Source organism: Hippoglossus stenolepis, chromosome 14, assembly GCF_022539355.2.
Source record: "Hippoglossus stenolepis isolate QCI-W04-F060 chromosome 14, HSTE1.2, whole genome shotgun sequence".
Lineage (NCBI taxonomy): Eukaryota > Metazoa > Chordata > Actinopteri > Pleuronectiformes > Pleuronectidae > Hippoglossus > Hippoglossus stenolepis.
The window spans coordinates 20,507,591-20,528,057 of NC_061496.1; the positions used below are offsets into that span (position 1 = coordinate 20,507,591).

Below are 20,467 nucleotides of genomic sequence, written 5' to 3' on the forward strand. Positions count from 1 at the left end.
AAAGCCTTAGGCTTTGGATCAGTCATCTAATTCAAGAGTGCTAAACTGAGGGTATCTCATCTCAGAGGTCCTATGAGCTGCCCGCTCCTCCTCTAGATCATCTTTAAAGTTGTCTTCGTTTACAGCTCTAACATCCACTGCCTGTCTCAGCTTTCCTCGTCTCATCTTACCTAGAAGTTCTGATTGAGCAGCAGCAGAAAAGAAGAGAGATGCCGAGAACAGACAGAGATTAGTATGTAGTGTCAAATGCACAGAGGATCTCAGACTGACAGAGCGACTGTTTTACTGTTGGCTCAGCAGGAGCCCCCGTTTACCCCAGAGTGCCTCTTATGAGCAGGAAGACAACACTAAACTACAAAGACTTTATTCAAGGCAGCGTTCATTCTGTGAACTCAAGGTGCACTTCACGTCACTCCAGTCAATAATTGATTAGGTCTGAAACACCGTTGTACTATAGGACTCTCTGCTGTTGTGATGTGACAGTAGTTATAAGTTGTGAGTTGGGTTTGTTGTCGGCACGTTTGCTCCCCTGACGACAAGAAGCTTGTATCTGCTCTTGTCACTGTCTGATCCAGGCCGAGAGGAGGAGCAGAGTTGGCAGTGATTGTGCAGATGTGTGAGTGGAGAGTGAATGAGGACATGATGGTTTTTTTTGTCATGAGGCACGGCAGGTTCTGTCATCTTTATTAGCCACGTAACTGGAATAACAAGGCATGGTTTCAGTACATGAGTTCTGATTAATGAGTGTGTATAGTGTCTGTGTGGGTGGATAATGTAGCCTTGTGGTCCTAGGCTGAGCCTGTGATTCTGGACCTGCGGGACTTGTTCCAGCTCATCTATGAGATAAAGCAGAGAGAAGAGATGGAGAAGAAGGCCCAGAAAGACAAGCAGTGTGAACAGGCCGTCTACCAGGTACACTTATATCTCTTTCTTACTGTATTTCTGTCCACTTACCTTAACAATCTGCCCTAAGTGTGATTAACGTCATCCAAGAGACGAGTCAAGTTGGACTTAACCCATTAAACCTTAACATTTGCAAAAACTTTTATTTCTCAGCCTCTGAAACAGATGGAGACATGATCTTCATGACATCATCTTCTTCCTCCACCTCAAACACACCTCTTACTAACTGAGCCTTGGTTAGCAGTAACATGTTTGGGTCTGAATCTTCATCAGTGTTATTTTCATTGTTGTTTTGGACAATCAAACTGTAATCTGCTTGGGTATCGCTCCCCTTTAGCTCGTCAGCCATTGTCTGAAACGCTACTTTTTTGTTATGGCTATACGCTAATAACCAAACAAACTACATCTCCCACAATGCATCTTGCCTTTTCCGCAAATATTTCAGCTAATCACGATTTATTTAGTTTGTCACATGTCTTGAAAATGACATTGTGGTTGAGCCGCACAGGTCTGGAGAAGCATGCAAAACGTACTCAGTCTCAAAGGTACATACAAGCATATGTAACTGGTCTAAATGGGTTGAGAAAGAAGAGATCTACCTGAATGAGGAGCACCCACGTAAAGGTGTCGTCAGCGGCCTTATCTGCCCATTGTGCTTATTTCACCTCCCTCTGTTCTGACTTCTGCACAGCTGCTGTTGAATGTCTCTTTATCTCTCTTGCTGTGTCCCTTTCTCTGATGATTGCTCAAATGATTATGTGAATGCCAGGAAGCTGCTCCGTCTCGTCTGTGCTTACCGCCTACACTTTCTACTCCGCCAGCCTAACTCCCCGCCTCTTCCCTCTCCTGTGCCTTCTCCCCTCTGCTCCTCTCATCTCCCCCCTGTGTGATCTCTCTCTCCCCCCTCTTTTCTGCCGCCGCTCACCTGCAGACGATACTGGAGGAGGATCTGGAGGACCCGGTGTACCAGGTAACTTTTCTGACCAATCACATTGCTTCTGTCAACTTGCTTCATTTCTTGTCCGTCAGCTTGCTCCTCTCTGTGTGCACTGTGGGGAGACAGCCCCTGTGTGGTTACAGTGTGGTGACAGCACAACGTGATGCAGTTTGGAGGTTCAGACGTCCACAGATGTGTATATGGAGTCACTGGGATTATGGGATGGGACTGTAGCCGTGCGTCTGTGTGCATGTCTGCCAGTAGGGGTGCATGATCAGCTGAAAGATGTGTTACTTTTCTCAGCCACTGTTGGAAGTTTTTGCTGCTTAAATTTTCCTCCATGTGTCACCAGGATCTAGTCTTCAGCTGCTTGTTAATGAGAACTTCTTCACACTGCTGTCTGATGAATGACCTTTTTACGACACTTTTCTCTTAATTTCTTTATCTTCCAATTTCTCTCCTGCTTCTCGTTTTCCTCTCATCCCTCTGCTGCTGACGTTGTAGTACATTGTGTTTGAGGCGGGACACGAGCCCATCCGTGACCAATCGGAAGAGGGCATTTATCAGGTATTCACAGGCTTGTCTTGTCTGCTTGTGTCCGAGTTGTGTCGTCCTCATCTTGTAGTCAGCGTTGAACTGCGGCTACTGACAGGAGCTCCTCTGAGCAGATTAAATCTTTCACCTGCTGATCAATAGATACCAGATACATCCGTCCTTAATGGGACAAACATACTGTGGCCTGCTCTTAAATATAATAGCTTCAGTTTTCACATGTAGAAAATAAGTACAAGAAATTAAAGACAGACAGAATTTGAGCTAACCAGCCAACACTCTCTGGAGGGAAGCTAAAGCTATTTGCCCCAGAGAGAAGAGGCTTTCTCTGGGTGCACTCCTCAGAGACGTGGGTATAGACCTCTGAGGGATGAAGAGGGGGAGGGTGCGGTGCATGTGGAGGGGATGTGGAGGTTATTCCCGTCCTGTTTGGAAGGCGGACCCCTCCTCTTTTTCTCGCCTCCCCTCCCTCTTTTCTTTCCCGAGGAGATGAAAGAAAGCGGGGGGAAAGAAAGATTAATCACCAGCCTCGCGTTTGATCTTTAAATAAAATGGATTGAAAATAGAAAAAGAGTGCTGGCGCGTGCACAAACATACACAAACAGAGAGAGGCACACACCCACACACACACATACACATACACATACAAACACCCCCCCCTACCACACACACACACATATCAGACGTAAGAAACGTGAGTCTCAGCCAGCCCCCAGCCACTGAGGAGCTAACGTATGAATAAAGATGGAAGCCTCTAGAAATAAACATGTGAAAGAAGTAAACAAGGCACGGAGAGGAGAGGAGGAGGAAGAATGGGACAGACTGTGCTCGACAGATACCCACATTCTTCACCGGTGCCGTTTTTTCATTTACCACACACTCTGATTAGGGCAATCCATCTAGGAGAGAATAAAACTTTATCTCACACATTGTGTCACTTAAGGAGAAACAAAACCATAGGAATCCCACGATTTCATATTTATCAGCGTCCTGCTATCGCTTCTCGCTGCTTCTTCTCATTGCAAACACTGTCAAAATCTATCTGGCTGCGTGACATAGATATTACATGTCTCCATGTGTGTGACAATCTGAGTTATTACATGTCTGTGGGTGTGATAAGCAGCCTTATCCATTCTTTATTAGGCAGAAAGCAAGGAAGGTGCAGGCCGGTAGTTTACTGATCTGTCTTGTAGATGAGTCTTTACTTTACAGATTTTAATTCAGATTATTCCTGCACACACACACGCACATTCACTCACACTCTGCTCATGATGGATTTGATTCCTGAAGAGCCCTGTTCCAGAGCTGCATCCAGTCTGTCACAGTGTCGTGCGTTTCACTGCTTGATTAATCCAGAGGTAACAGGCTTTTCTCGGCTGCCCTGACTTTATTGGACGATTGTTTAGGTTCCCACCAGTCAGCAGAAGGAAGGGGTCTATGACGTCCCAAAGCGACACCCAGTGAGTGACCGTGTGTTTGCCCGTGTGTCCCGACGTCCTCCTCAGCCTGCCTCCCCCTCTCAGATAAACCTCTCAGCTGCCCCACTCGAGTTTAAAGCATTCTTCTTTTCGGTGCCCTCTCTCCTCTTGAGAGCTGCGAGAAGCCCTAATTTTGCAGCGATTCCACTTCCTGTTAACGTATCTCCCACACAGTGATCCAGTGTGTTTGTAATGTTTCCCTGAGAGGTTTGCTGGGACCCAGTGCTCTTTGTGCAGTGTGCTGTGCTACTCCTCTGCTTGTGCTGTAGCTGTGGTGGCTGGTGCCCTTCTCCTCATGCTCCGTGGTGCCTGCTCCTTGCATATAGTTAACTGGGATACTGTATTTGTGTGTTTGGACTTGTGTGTGTGTCATGTCTGTTTACGCAGTGAAGCATGCCAGGCTGTGGTTTGCCCATGTTGAATCCAGTAAAAACCTGCATGACATTATCCCAGACTGCGTTAAGACACATTTTTTCACTCTCATATCTTCCTTTTAATGGATGTAAGTTATACGACTGACTATAAATGTGCATGGCCTCATGTTTTTGAATTTATACCTCCGGATGTTTAACAGGTTTTCACCCCGTTCATGCATATATGTGAGTCTTTGCAGGGGAACTCTATGTGTGTTTGGTCCTTGTGCGTGTGTGTAGTTGTGTAGGGTTGTGTGTGTGTGTGTATCCTTAAGCTCCTGTTATTGGCTTGCACTGCCAGTGGTTATAATGAAAGATGACCTTGACCACTGTCAGGCTGCACTATAACTCAGCTGCTCTTTATCCGCCTATAAAGATGCTATTTATATTGCTGCCTGATTTAATCTGCTAAAATCTTCACACTCACAATAACCAGGCTGCCGTCCCGTGTTTCTGTGTCAACACTTCACCTCATATTGCTGCTCTGTGGCTCTTCCCTCGGTCCAACCAGAGCCCACCACCTCTGTGTGTGTTCTGCTAAAACCAGACTCCCCCTTGTCTCCACTGGTAGTCAGAATCCTGCTCTATAAATTTTGGTAGACTGAGAATCAGTGTCACAGTTTCCTGGCTGTATATTATCCCCATCTTTGGTAAGAAGCTTACAGGCACCATAGTATTTTCTGTTCTCTCCTCACCCAGCCCACAACACATGCTGCTATTTGAATTGCTTTTGTGTTGGCCGGTGTCTGAACGTGAACAAATCCAATATTTCTCTCTTGTTGTGCAACCAATTGGACCAGTCATCCATTCTGGTTTAAATACAGCGGATTCAAGTCTTTTCAGCTTCCCAGTCACTCAGTCAGAGGGAGTAAATATAACCCTGGATCAGAGAAATATAAATGGATAAGAGACAGTGACGATTATTTTTGTGTGTTAGACAGCCTGTGTTGTAATTCGAAGATAATTTAATGTACTTTCAAGATAAATCCAGACTCACAGAGGACAGAAAGCTGCTGCTGTGCTGCTCTCTATGGGCTGAATCACGTCACACCAGCTCAAATGTCAAAATACTGCATCCACAGTAAATTGTAAATTTAAGTAGCCTCCTGATGTTCACATGAGCCTCAAGGAGAAACGGGGGAATTTATGATAACTGTAATATCTTCCATTTAGTGGAAACAACTACAGCACAGTGTTACTGTTGCTGGCAGTACACTTTTAAATAAACTCCAATAATATCTATTATTTTATCTTAATGATAAATGAGACATGGATCTACATAATGACTAGGATTAATATGATCCATTTCACAAATCTAAAGTCTGATATTACTGTATATTTGAAGTGACTGCAGGGCTTGCATTTGATTTCACTACCTTAAAATAATCTGAGAACACTTTGCAATCTGATGTTTCCTCATTCTTCCTTTTCTGCCAACACAGTGTGGAGGCTGCAGTTGCACCTGCTGTGACTGTGACCACAAGCTGCATCCCTTTTCTGACAATTGTTATTTAGGTTGGATTTACTGTTTATTGCATTGGCAGGAGAGGTTCATTGTCCTGTCAGCAGAGGGATTGACAGTGGACAGTAGCTCAGATGAGATCACTGCTGCAAGCACACACACACACACACACACACACACACACACACACACACACACACACACACACACACACACAAAACACACACACACACACAAAAACACACACACACACACACAAAAACACACACACACACACACACACATATTACACCTCAGATGAAATGATACCACTGGCTGAAATGTGACCTCCTGTCAGCAGCAATTTCTTCTCCTGTTGTTTACTCTGTCACCTTCTTAAATGATGACAAATCAATAAAATAAACATACACACACACACAATTTCAATCTACTGACTTCTTGACTCTTTAAAAACTGAGAGATTGTGTTGAATCAACAGACGCCCTCGCTTCCTTTACTCATGTAAAGGTCAGCATATTAGTAGCAGCCAGACAAACACATCAACTCTGCTCAAACACTGGTTTAGATATGATATGATGAGATGTCTAAATGTGTGTAAATTGGCCAAGCTTCTAGTTTAAATAATGGTTGTGTAAAAACAGCCTTCTAAGAGTGTGTGTGTGTGTGTGTGTGTGTGTGTGTGTGTGTGTGGTGCGTGTGTGTGTGTGCGTGTGCGTGTGTGTGTGTGGTTGTTCATGTCTGAGTGGGTGAGAGAATGCAAGAGATTGACTGACATGTCACACAGTGTTGTGTTTTGTTCTGAGCTGCGAGTTTGTGTGTGTGTGTGTTTGCATGTGACAGGTGGGCTGTGTTTTTGGCGTGTGCCCGCGTGGTCAGTCACACGGCAGGAGGTCAGCAGGGTGGCGTTAATTAAAGGGGCTGCGTTAATTGTATGCAGAACACATGTGCACAGGTACTTACCGTTTCCCTGGAGATGGCTAATTGATAGGTGGCGGCAGCACTGATAAAGATGAAGGGTCGGCCCGAAGAGATGGCGAGAGCATTTAATGGGCACGCAGGGATAATTGGCAGGGCAAGAGAGAAAGGGGTGGACGGAGAGGGAGAGTGAAGGAAGGAAACAAGAGGAATGGGCTGCAGCAGAGTGGGGCAGTGAGCAGGTGTAGGTGCCGTGTGTTTCAATCCAACTGTCAGATAGATTTAAATACTCCAGAAATAATATCCAGATTGAAATAAACCGTTATGAGTTCATATTTCCAGAAGAAGAACAAATCATCTGGTAGAAAAATGGCCAGTATATCCAGAACTGATTAGTATTGGGCAAGCTGTTATTGTTCTTCACTTTCACCTAATGACGGCCATACGTCATGCTTTCATCCAAAGAAAAGAATGTACTCAGCAATAATGTAGTGTACCAAACGCTCTTGCTTTGCCAGAGCAACTTGCACATTATGTTTCTAGTGACACCACAGGAGAAAGCTCTGGCACGAACCATCATCATTCTGCTGTAGCTGAAAGAAGTTTTCTTTTCTCATACAGTTCATGAGGATTTATGCACACGTGTCAGGAATGGGTGAAAAAAATGCCAGCATATTCAATAGAAATAATTTAATGGCACAAAGGCGTACGAAAAGACATATTTTTGCTCGACTGACATCACTTGTTAGTAAGTTAAATTCATTGGTAATTAAAGCCCTCAAAAAGCCAATTAATTTGGCAGAGAATAATAAGAATAATCCTTACAATTTCAATAGGGCCTCCCACCGTCGGTGCTCGGGCCCTAGTAATAAAACCTATCATGTCATTATTTAGTGTTGAAAGGATCAGGATCCAGCTTGTGAGGACAGAGGATGGAGAACAGCAGTTTGTTCCTATAATGTCACATATTCCTTACCTTCACTCCAACACTGGGTTGGATAATGCAGCTCTGCTTTCTGTATCTGCCTCTCTGTTTGTCTTACACTGTGCTTCCTGACACAAGGGGAACAGGCTTTACAGAAACACAAAGGGGGTTTAAACCCCAGCTCAGTGCTGTAGTTTACGCTAAAGGTAGGGATGAGCTTTAAACCTATTTAAATCTTCACTTGGTCTCTTAGTCTGGAGACAAGAACCTTGCTCTGTGTCGGAGCGTGTGTGTGTGTCTGTGTGTGTCTGTGTATGAGTGTGTGTGTGTGTCCTGACTAAGATCACCTGCAGACCTCTTCAATTAGCCTCACGTCATCTCACTCCCTTCTGCTGCCTCATTCTTCCTCTTGAGTGTGTGCAAACTGACTAACCTGATTGTGTGTGTGTGTGAGCGCATTCTCATCCCACCTGCCATCTAACACTGGGGTTGCGATTGCAGAACGGACATCAAAACACCCCCCACCACCACCATCATCAGCACCATCATGTCCATGATCAGCCCCTCCAACAAGAACAAACTGAGCAGCAGCAGCAGCAGCAGCAGGCAGTGGCAGATCTGATAGACTTAGACCTGGGGATATTGACTCAGGTAAGGAGCCATATACCAACATACAGCAGAGCACTCTTCTATCTTTGTTTTCCTGTTTTTAGTGTTTTTTAAGGAGGAACATATTGTCGTCAACGTTACCCATCAGCCCCAATAAACTGGTTTATCCTCAGATGATCCCCTGTCTCACGTCCTGCTCTGTCACTGCACCACTTTTTTTTGTTCTTCTCTAGTTGTAAGTCACCCCGAATCTTGACCCACAGCATTTATGAATAAAACATGCAACCTTGCTGTTGCCATGGTAACCAGGTTGAGCGAGGAGTTGAGTCTGGCACTGTATGTACGGGTGCACCTGCGTGTCCACACCTGCCTGTGCGTGTGTGAAGTTGTACAATCGAGAGAGAAAAAAACAGTCCACTAGCTCAGAGCGTAGGTCCTTTAAAGTCAGACACAAAGGTCAGAGCGGCTGTCAGAGAAGTGTGGCGGTGGGTGGGGAGCAGACAGTGGTGGTCATCTCACCTGCAGACCCGCTCGCCGAGGCCCTCCACGCACACGGCACATTAATAAAGCATTCATAACACTCTGGTAATCACAGCAACCTGACCCCCTCACCCCGTTACCACACACGTAAAGAATATTGAGTCAAGTGAACAGAAAGTGGACAGAAAGTCTATAATCGTCCAGCTTCCTGTGCTGCTCGAACACGCGCTCCGGTGGCATTTTTTCCTGTGCCGGTGATTTCTGTTTGAAGAACATTAGCAACGCCTCTGCGGTATTGAATCTTCAGTCACATTCAGTAACAACTAGAGGGAATTTACTGTGTTTTAGGTTAAGAGGAGTGTTTGTTAAAATGTGTTTCGTGAATTCACTCCCATGTACTTCCTGTTATCAGTCCCTGTGGATGCACCGTTTTGCGTATCTTTTAGTATCAAGCTTATCGTCTTGTTGAGTTGATGTTATCTTCTACGCTAGACTCTGCAGCAACAACAGTCCACATCACAGCCTCCTTCCCCTCTTCTCCCCCTCCTCTCTTAGCCTAGCATACCCATCCAGATCCATGACGGTGAAACACCATGCTCACTGATCCATTTTCTGATATATGCAGAAAGTATTTTGTGGTCTATGTGTGACCTACGTGAGCGAACAAGAGGGAAGATATTCTAAGAACATTCATTATCTCTAAAGAAATTATCCGCATCTATGATTTATGCAAATCTCGGACCATGTATTCAAGGCTTAAATTCCTTTATCGACTAAAAATAGTTCCCTTCTCTTGCCACTGGCCTAAAGATATTATTAATGTGCAAAAAGGGAGTGATACTAAGAGGAGGATCACGGGGAGACTGTGTAAAAAGGGGCAAAGAACGATACAGAACAAATTCAGATCAAATAGAATGGCTGCCGTCTTTGATAGCTATTCCCTCTGAGGCACAGCAGACATCTTCTACAAGAGGGAAACATTAATGACTTGTCCAGAAGAAGACAGCTGTACAGTAATGATGCGGGGGGGGGGGGTGTATTTAGATGAGCTGCTGGAAAGCACCTTTATCTGGAGCAGATGACAAAGGCTGTGATAACTCTTGGTAGGTATGTCATCATTGTCAATCATTTCATCTCATTATTCCATCTCTCCCCCCCCCCTCTGTAACCTCCTCTGTGTTGCTGCCACAGTGCTCAGGTAGGTGCCACAAACTTTACGAGCCTTTGCGTGTTGCATGCAGTGTGTGATGCATGTTGCACTGGACTGGGAACTGCTTCAGATGATGTATATACTCTCACAGCATTGTTCTTGTACCTGACTGCTATTGTGTGCTTTTCTCTGATTCTCAGAATATCAACCAGTTAGAGATTTTCGGAGACATGTCCACACCTCCTGACATCACCTCTCCGTCGGTGAGCAGCTGTCATACACGCACGCAGTTTGTGATTTACATCTTAGAAAAGCCCAAAAGCATTTCCACTGAGCTGCCTCTGTTGTTTTTCCCTTAACCCCCGACCTCCAATCACAACCCACACAGACTCCCGCCTCTCCAGCCAACACCCTTGACCGTTCGCTGGGTCTGCAGCCTCCCACGGAACTGTTTGCTCCCTTCAATCCTGCGTCTGTGCCCTCAGGTAAGACCTTGTTCACTTAATGCTATAATACACCACTGGTACAAGCAAAGAGAAACAAACACAGCGGGAAAGAGAGGAGAGGAGAGAAGAGGGGGATGAGATGAATAGAGGGAAATAGAATAGAATGCAGATGAGGGGAGGTGAAAGAGGAGAAAAGGTGGTGTTGGTTCTGTGTTGAATATGAAATGCGTCATTAGCCGTCTCGGATGCTGCTGACTTACCGGTTGCTGCTGACGTGACAGAGGTGGTCAGAAGGAAGTAAAAACACAAGCTGAGACTGTGGTGAAGACTCCTTGGTATGCACATGGGATTCATGTGGTGTGTACTTTATACTTCTTTACCACTATCTCCTCCTGTCCCTGCGTATGTCAGTGTAACAGGGAAGCTGAAGTTAAATGTCCACTTCCTCTGCTGTAGGTAACAAGTGGAGACCAGAAACGGGAGAACAGCAAGTGTGTAATAGCATAAGCTTCTCCTGATGGTATTGGGTGATTTTAATGAGTGTGTGTTAAGCTCTGCCTTTTCATAATGACTCTTCCTCATTCTGGAGGTGATTAAGAAAGTTCACCATGACTATTAAGAGACACCAGAGTAGCTGCAGGCAGAAGTAGGGCAGCACTCTCTGGTGATGCATGATTATCTGTGTGTGCGTGTTTATGTGCTGAAGAAAAGCAGTGGTGAACATATGCACTGTGGGTAAGTTAATCACTTCCTCTTCGTTCTAATCTCTTACCATTCACCACCAGGTTATGTGACGATGGGAGCGGTACCCCCCGGCCACTGGTCCCAGCAGGCATTCGCTGCCCAGACGCCGCTGGCCTTCGGGGTCCAGTCTCCGCTAGGCCCAATGGCCCAGGTCCTGCCAGGCGGCCAGCCTCTTATCTGGGGCCAGGCCAATATCTTCCCTGCCACCCAGCAGCAGTGGGCAGCCATGGCAGCCGGAGCCTTCTCCCCTACAGCCTACCTCCCTGCCCAGCCTGTGGGCACCCTGCCCGCCGCCATGTTCCAGACTCTCACCCCCGTCACGACTGTGACTCCAGCCGGCGAGAGCCATTCAGGCGCTGGAGCGAGCGCTTCAGCTGCTTCCCCTTCAGCGTCGTCGAGTCCGCAGCATGGGGAGAGGGGGAAGAAGATTGGCAAGGAAATGTTCAAGGTGGGGGGAGATGATGGATGAAGAACTCTGATGGGAACAGATTTATGATGTCTACTGAGAATTTTACACCTTTATGATGCAAAAACATGCAAATTAGTAGCAAAATTGCAAATTATAACATCAATCAGAGAAACTAGGACCTGGGTTTAGCTTGTTTTTTTGTTACTTTGAGCATTATATGTCTTCATTAGTTGGCCAACAGTAGAGAAATGACAGGGAATGAGGGGAGATAGATGGGAAACAATAAGTAGCACAGGTCCTCAAACTGTTGTGAACTGGTAACCTAGACGTGGTCAACACCTGAACTCTGCTGTCTTACTGTTTGGTTTACTTACTGAGACTGTTGACACAGACTGAGACAGAAAATATTGAGACGTGATAAAGACAAGATGCACTTCAGCTCAGATTTTAGCGAAGATCATGTGATCACATGTGTACCTGTGGGGTCTCCCATTGAAAATAATGATAGCAGTGAGTCAAACAGTTGACCCGACTAACCTCTGCATCTTCCTCCAGGACTTTCAGCTGGCGAAGCCTCCGGCCATGCCGTCAAAGAGGGCTGAACAGCCCAGCTTAGCAGGGACCTCAGATGCATTCAGCAGTTACTTCAGCCGTGTGGGCACTGCCCAGGACACGGACGACTGTGACGACTTTGACATTTCCCACATGAATCTGACACCAGTCACCTCCACAACACCATCCACCAACTCGCGTAAGCAAATCATTTCATGTCTGTCTTCGGTTCGTGTTCTCACCAATCACCATGCTCCGTGTATCTACTTGTGACTCAACTTCTCCTCCCACACAGCGCCCACCCCAGCTCCCAGGCAGAGCCCTCCCTCCAAGTCCTCCCATGTCAGTGACCCCCCCACCGACGCCACGGACCCCCCCACAGACGACTCATTTGGGGAAGCAGAGGGCAGCCCTATTCGCAGTGGAGAGGAGGATGCTGTAAGTGTGTGTGTGCATATGTGTGGAGAGTTAGTCAAGTGTGTGTTCCTTTAATAACTCACTCCTTATGCTGCTATAACCTGCAGAGCAAGTAGAGATTTCCTGATAAATAGCCTTTGTCGCGGTGTTGGCGGGCCAGGTAATCACTCTGGCTGATTAGGGGGCCGATGCCACTGTGTCCCTCTGTGTGTGTTTGTGTGTGTGTGTGTTAGTGTGTGTTAGTGCATGTGGGAGTGTGCACAAGTGTGTTGCTGCGTGAACATGAGAAGTTGAGTGCTAGCGGGAGTATGTGGTTGGGTGTGTTTTGTGTGCATGCATGGTCAACACAGCGTTAAATGAACTGGTGGAGTTGTCAGGGACATCATTAAGCTGTTATTAATACCAGCCAGGTAGCGTCCATACATCACTACTTCTATATGGACACACTCATCTCTGGTGAGATAGAGGAGGTCTGCCGCCCCCAATTCTTCTTCCAGCAGCAATTAATATTTATTTTACCAGCAGCAGCACCTCAACCTGGGAGAAGGAAAGAGAAATTAAGGAGAGGTGAGGAGATTAAGAGAGATTTTTAGGCGTAGGAGGAGAAATTCCCTTTGCCTTTGACCAAAGTCCTTGTAGGATGGTTGACCTTCAACGAAACAAGACTTCTCGTACTTTCCCTTCCATCGTTCTTTCTGCCTCTCTCTTTCTCTCTTTTTTGTGTTCTTTTCATGCTTGTCTCTCTCTTCTCTTCTGCTCTCAGGCGTGAAACATTAGTTTTGTGCCTCCAATCTCGCTGTTATTGAAAAAATTGAGAACTTTCGCACTGCTGAAAATGTCACCAGGCCCGAATAACACACGGAGGCTTAAACACAACTCAGAGTAATGTGCAGTGGTGGCGGCGGAGTGTGTGTATGAGTGAGTGAGGCGAAAAGGTTGCAAAGAAAGACAGAAAGACAGAGCGTGGGCAGGAAAACGGCTTCCTGCTCTCTGTGGGACGAGCTGTAAAAAGCAAAAGGGTTTTAAGAAAAAGCAGCAGATCAATAGGACGAACTCCACTGAGACATTCATAATAGGCCACTGTAAATGACTGCTTGCATATGTGTGAGTGTGTGCCTTAGAGTTGATGTTTGATGATAGAGATGTTTTTGTGTATCTGCAAATGTGTTTCTGAGAGGAGACGGGTTGTGTGGGATGTGGTCGCTCACTGAAAATGTCCTTATTTCTCCTTCAGAGTATTGACTCTTTCCTGCTTCCTGTGTACGTCTGCTCTTGTAGTCTTAACTGATCCTGCAATCCTTCTTTTAGATTTATTCTTCTCTTTTCTACTTTCTGCACCCTCCTTCTTTCCTTCTCTTACACTCCATCAACCTTCCCCTGCACCCTCTCCTCCTCCTCCTCCTTCCTCCCCTCTCTAGGCGTGTGGTTCTGGGTCGCCCTGCCCCAGTGAAACAGCAGATCCCAGCCCAGACCAGGCCAGTCCAGAGGCTGGGAGCTAGATAGAGGAAGGGCAGGGTAGGTATCAATGCTTTCTCCCCACTAACGTCTCCTCCGTCACTTCCCTGCCTTTATCTGTTCTTCTAGTTGACTCCCACTTGTATCAACCTGTCTGAAATCTCTGCATATTTGTTCATCTTTTTCGTCGTCTGCTGGTTGTCTGTTGCATCTCTGATCATATTTCACAGTTTTCATTTTTCCCTCAGCTGTCACGTATGCGCAAAGTTTTTTTGCTGGGTTCAAATGGTTTGTCGAGTATGATCGTGCATGCATGAGTATTTCATTTTGTGTGTTGGTAGTTTTTGTCACAGCGTCACCTGGAGTTGTGTAAGTACCTATTTATTTTAAAGTGGCATTGCATTGTTGCTTCTTTTTTTGTTAACCATCGTGCTCTGTGCCCTCATTGTGTCCCATCTTTGTGACATGTACCTAAATCACGCCCAGCTCCCTAAATAGCGCACATCTCACCAGGAACGCCAACAGAGTGTGACAGCCAATCAGAAGCTGTGTGCTTCAGTGAACAGGACATCTTCTGGGATTTGCCGGTGATGAGCACAATATGCTGATCTCGAATGTGTAGCTTAATATAAAGAATGATGGGTGCTGTCATGTTATGCATTATGTATATTTCGTGATGTAATGTCACTTACAATGTGGCCATTATTGTAAGAGGATTGAACTGGTGAAGACAGGCGGCAACTATCAAAACCGATGATGTGTGCGTTTTCACACTTTTGCCACATCGTCCGACAGGAAAACTTCCACACGACTTGCATTGGCTTTTAGAGACATGTTAACAGTAATGCGGTTTTGCAGTTTGCCTTCTCGAGGAGACAGAAGGACACACACACATGCACACACCAAAGAGGAGAGCCATTTTGATCCCTGCCTCCCCACCCGGTGTCCTCACCCACACAATTCCTGACTGTGGCTCCTTAATGATAGCTGCTGGCACTCACGCAGGGAAAGATGTAACGGTTTTGTTTTCATCAGCTAATACTGAGGTGCCAAGATTAATGACTGCCCCGCCATAATTGGCATTAATTAAAGCCCAAGAAGCCTCCTAGTCCTTCCCCACTCCAGGAGAGGAGGAGGGCTGGCTGAGCAGCCTCTCTCCCCTGTTGGCCGGCGTCCTCATATTCAGACTGTGTGAAAGCTGCGGGGCAGCAGGTGGATGCAGCCCTTAAGTGGGAGGATGGATTGTGGAGAAGTGAGCGGTGAATCTGGCTGCAGACTGACGGAGCCATGGCCAGAAGCAGAGTTTTCTCTCTGGAGTAGGTGGACTGCTTTGGTCCTGGTCCAATGAAGCTGCTCCCATATGGTGTTTACTTGCTCAATCACATCGGCTTTAGATATCTTCCCAAACACACACACACACACACACACACACACACACACACACACACACACACACACACACACACACACTCACACCCACACCCACACCCACACCTGTGCAATAGCTCCAGTTATTCCCCAAACAAGCACACCTGTGATCGATAGTGTCACCACCTGTGCTCATATTGGAGCCAAAATGTGTGTGTTTCTTAATGTGTGTGTGTGTGTTTGTTGCTGGCCATGACCGTCTGTCCTGTCCTCCTCCTCCTCCTCCCACTGTGCTGCTCCGACAGACATGTGTTCAGGCTACTGGGAGAGTAAGTGTTTTTTCTTGGGTGATCTCATCATGTCCAGCGAATGCTCCCGAGTCTCAGCCGTGAAATGGCCTCCTTCCACAGTTCACTGAGCAATCTCACACCGCTCCCCCTGCCCAGGGCGGACCACCACTCACACACACGGACATAAAAGTCCACGTGTACCAGCCAAGCCAGATATTTTGGCCTTTGGGCTGGTGCTGCACCAGCTCATCAGTCATACCTCCACCCATTTCCTCCCCTCTCCCCCAGCCGGGGTTGATGGAATCAAAGTGACCCTGTTTGGCAGCGCTGGTTAGATGATGCAGGGTGAAACAGGCGAGCTGAGGGTGTGAGCAGTGTGTGGTTACTGTCACCGCTTGTCTCAGCCTCTCTGTCACCTTTTCTCTGGGCTGCTGGCAGCTACGTTCTGCTGACTGTTTGGCCTTGACTAGCCCGACAGCTACAGCTTTGTATCCTGTGGCCCAAAGCCCCAGCAAGCATCAATCCCAACTTCAACCCCAGCTCTCTGCTCAGAAGAGACCTGGAGCAGATTATAGTGTGTAACAGCTGTTTATGGAAGTTGTTTTGTCTTATTTTTCATCCAAGATATGATTCTATCCCAGGAGAGAGTAGCACACAACATATGTTTACTTAATTGGTGCAAGAAAATGGAACTGCAGCTCTGCATTACGGTCTTTATTGCTAAATCTCTTCCTCTGCTTATTTTTTCAATAAATCAATTAATCATTTTACCCATAAACTAGTAGAAAATTTTGAAAAATGCCGGTTACAATTTCCCAGAGAGGACCCAAAACATATTCATCATATAGAAGCTGGGACTACAGAATCTAAAGTATTTTCTTTTGTTAATGATAAACTATTATCACAATTGGTTCGTGTAATCTTCTGTTAAATGGCTAATTAATCATTGACAAACAATTGACATTTTTCTTAGCTCCAACCAACACATTTAGATGTAACAGGACTGATTCTTGGATGGTTTGTTTTCCTCACCTGTTCCTCTTAAATCCACCACATGGGCTCACATGGGCTCGCTCTGACATTCGCCGGACATTTTACAAGGGGGTTGGCAGGAAAAGCTCTGGAGCAACTGACGCTGACATTTGCGTTCTCACATATCTGTTCAGCTGCAGATGCAATGATGTCCCCTTCAAATTTTCCCCTCATGTCATATATTTTAAGTGTGAAGGGTCACTCCGTGGCAGCAGGAAGGAAGTGTGACATCACGTCAGAATGTGACCTTGAGAGATTGTAGCCTCTTTTCTCACCTCAGCAGAAATGTCTCACCATTATGTGAATATTAGTCACATGTCCTCATGTGGAAGCTACTGGTTCACCCCAAACTCTGAACCCACACTTCTGTGCATCAGCGAGTGAGAGAAGTCTTCCAGAATATAATGGGCCAGCCAGAAGCCTCCAATCGAGTTGTCTGCATGGCAGATTGAATGTCTGGCTGTAATTATGTGTACGATAATAACGGGGCCCATTGTGAGCGAGTGCCACATTCTTGATTCTCTGACTGCAGGCTGCTCCATCATCCACTGTTGGTCTCCAGCGCTGTTGGAGGGAAGCGCAGACAATGATGACTCATAACTGGTCTTTCGAGGTGCTAGATTATACGTCTGATTCATACTGGTCCAGGAGGGAGCCTGGAGTGGGACAGGACATGCACGTGCGATCGCACTTACACACTCAGAAACAATAACTCACACATGCACACAGAAAAGGTTTCCAGAGTGAGAGCTCTGAACGGGCTGAGAGGAGAAATGATAGGACCCCTCCAATGCAGTGTGCTACTGCCACCCTGTGGTCGTGTTAGGTACCGATACCGGCCAACGGCTGCAGATCTGGATCTTTGCTTGTCCGGGCTTGCAGAGTGGCGATGCTCGCAGATGAGTCAGTTGAGAGAATGAATCAGAAACTCAGATCCTCCCTTGTGGTTATGTAACACTGGGGTTAGGAGCAGAGGCCATGTGGTACTGATACAGACAGGATTCAACACAGGAACATGAACTGCTGTTTTTCTCTCTCATGCACAGGTGGGGAAGGACCCTCTCTACGCCCAGATCAACAAAGGGAAGAAATAAAGAGACACACAGGAAGACGGACCTGACTAGCACTGAGAGAAAAGGAGGAGATATGTGTGTGTGGGTGTGTGTGTATGTATGTGTGTGCGTGTGTGAGTGAGTGTGAGTGTGAGTGTGAGTGTGTGTCCTTCTTCTCCTCTGGCTATCAACCTCCCAGGAGGAGCCTCCACACTCCTCCTGTCCCCCTTCTCATCCTCCTCCTCTGTGCAGTCCTCTCTCCTCCTGAGAGGAAGGAGCCCTCTTCGTCAGTCACTCCAAGCAGGAGGGATGTCAATCAATCCACCTCTCCCTCCACGCTGTGTTGTCTTCTCCTCTTCTCTCCTCCTCCTCCCTGGGGCGAGTCACACCCAGCCTTACAGACATAACCTGATCCTCCCTTCTCTCTCTCTCTCTCTTCCCCACCTCTTCCTCTCTGTCTTCACCCTCACACTCCTCCCTCTGCCTCCTGTGTCTGGCCAGAGTCTGTGCTGCCAAGGAGGGACTGAATCAAGCAGTGCCTCTCTATCTCCGACACCCACCCACACACGCACGCTCATTGGGATAAGAGTGATAAACTTTCCTCTCCAGTCTCCATCTGTAGCAAGGACATCCCACAGGAGGAGCCAGACTCTTAACGGGCCTATCAGGGACGGCCCGTTCCTGGGATCACTGCTTCTGATTGGTTGGTTGTGGGCTGGTTCGGGCGTATTCTCCCCATTTTTGTGAGTTCCTGCTTGATCTCTATGCAGAAACGGACTCTCTGAGAGCGACTCACACGCCAATACACACATACAGCTCACACAGCAATCCGCCTACAACACACAAACAACACACACACACACACACACAGTCATCCCTCACTCTCTAACATGCATACACGCAGTGATTTGCCAAACGTCTCACCTCGCAGACAGACTCGTTCAGAAGCCAGAGGACCAGACAAACTGAGGAAGGGACCCTGAGAGGAAAAGTGTCAAATGGATTCTGTGATCGAACTGTTCATTCTCTATAGCTTTTGTACAATACTGATTTAAAAAAACTGAAAAAAGAACTAATTGAAAAATTGAATTTTTATTTTATAAGTCAATCAAGCCGCTGGAGTCAGCTCTATAGGAGTTGTAGAGTCAACTTGGCTTTAAGGCATCTGATCGTTGGTTTGCCAAAACTCATTTTGTAAATAATGATAACAACAACAACAACAACAACAACCATTTTGTCCACCGGACGTCTGTGCCATAAAATAGGAAGGCTTCAGTTATGCAATCTCTTGACGTTAACCCAAGCAATACCAACATATGTTTTACTTTTCCTGTTCTCCCCACTTTGTTTTGATTCCCCCTCAAATACTGTTTCTGTTCTCGTGCATGGATGTCGTAGGTCTTTCTCTTAGCCTCACTTACTAATCCACCTCTAAACCTTGTACCCGTTTGTCTCAAGTCCCACGGCCACAAGTTATTGTTGTGTCTCTATGGTTTATGTGACCCGAACACGATGTACCACAATCCTATGTTGCAGGCAGCAGACATGGTCTCGCTCACTGCAGCCCACACTGCTCCTGCCCGCCATCCCTTTCCCCCGGAACAGTCTTTACACAGCCATGCTCTGCCCATCTGTCTGTCCGGTGTTCAGGTGCCAAAACCGCTGCTGTCCGAGCATCTGTGTGTGTGTGTGGGCTGCAGCGTCCTCTGCTACAGCTACATCGACTATGATGCCAATGACTCCCTATTTTATGGCCAGAGTCCCCATGTCACTGGAGAACTCTTTTTGGACTATGACGTTGATTAACTTAAAAATGTGACAACTAGAAGACAAAGCGAAGACGCTGAATAAAAAGGGAAACGTTGCTGTTTGAGTACATAACATTTCTAGACCTATTTTAACTTTACCTCAGCTAACAGTTTCTTAATGTAAATTGACACATTATTTTTATCTTTATGAATATGACATTCTACAGTGAGTTTTTAGATGATTTTTTGGTTCTCTCTTGATTTACGTATTCCACCATGTATTACTGTTACAAATAAACACATCCCAAATGACTGATGTGTCTGCTTACGTGCCTTGGTTGTAATCTCTCTGTGTGTGTGTGTGTGTGTGTGTGTGTGTGTGTGTGTGTGTGTGTGTGTGTGTGTGTGTGTGTGTGTGTGTGTGTGTGTGTGTGAGAAAGAAAGAAAGAAAGAGTAGACCTAATGGTGTGTGTCTGGCAGAGGTGACCCCCAGTGTGTCTTTAGTTAGTGTAAAGCAAGTGTCACAGTATTTAGTTGTAATTTAACACAGCTTTAATGGCCTGTCACATTCTGCTACACTAGCAGACTCTAATGCAAGCTGTCATAGACTTTATTAGAACGCGACTACGAAACAAGAACTTCAGCCTTCTCCTGCTCTGTGTGTTTCTCTCTCCTGCCTGTGGAAAAAAACAAGGATTAAAAACGAGTTGAACACTTTTTAAATTTTAAATTGATTTTAAGGATAATGTCACCTAAATTAAAAGAAAACACTTTATCCATTACCCATAGTGGTATTTGGCCGTGGAGACGATCGGATCTCTCAGGTCGGATGTTAATACCAGCTCTGAACAGGGGCATAAATTCATTGAGGTGAATGATTGTGTGTGTGTGTGTGTCTAGATCTTTGTCAAGATTTCACTAAAGAAATTTCAGATGGACAATTGGCATTCTTTGGTGAAGGTGTAGTCGGAAGAGATGTGTCCTTAGCCTGATGTCAATGGGGAGCTCGTTCCACCATTTGGGAGCCAGGACAACAAACAGTGATACAAGGAAGAGAATGTGTCTGTGCACATTCTTCCTAAGAACGTCACTATTCCAGACCAGTGGTTGAGCTTTATGTTTTCAGATGT

At 46.2% G+C, this 20,467-nt stretch overlaps 1 protein-coding gene across 12 annotated transcripts in view; it reads left to right on the forward strand.

Moving 5' to 3' along the window:
• dab1a (DAB adaptor protein 1a) overlaps positions 1-19,649 on the forward strand; it is a 208,385-nt gene extending 188,736 nt beyond the window's left edge. For 2 of the 12 annotated variants that reach the window (XM_035177355.2, XM_035177354.2), the window contains 12 exons: positions 793-912; positions 1,835-1,873; positions 2,345-2,407; positions 3,799-3,852; positions 8,087-8,236; positions 10,025-10,087; positions 10,213-10,309; positions 11,056-11,462; positions 11,979-12,174; positions 12,271-12,413; positions 13,811-13,907; positions 17,584-19,649. In XM_035177355.2, the coding sequence (XP_035033246.1) occupies positions 793-912; positions 1,835-1,873; positions 2,345-2,407; positions 3,799-3,852; positions 8,087-8,236; positions 10,025-10,087; positions 10,213-10,309; positions 11,056-11,462; positions 11,979-12,174; positions 12,271-12,413; positions 13,811-13,891 (1,413 nt within the window). In that variant the 3' untranslated portion in view covers positions 13,892-13,907; positions 17,584-19,649. The remainder of the gene's footprint in view (positions 1-792; positions 913-1,834; positions 1,874-2,344; positions 2,408-3,798; positions 3,853-8,086; positions 8,237-10,024; positions 10,088-10,212; positions 10,310-11,055; positions 11,463-11,978; positions 12,175-12,270; positions 12,414-13,810; positions 13,908-17,583) is intronic. The other 10 variants (XM_035177357.2, XM_035177362.2, XM_035177358.2 and 7 more) reach the window with 10 other exon arrangements.
• The last annotated feature ends 818 nt before the right edge of the window (positions 19,650-20,467 follow it).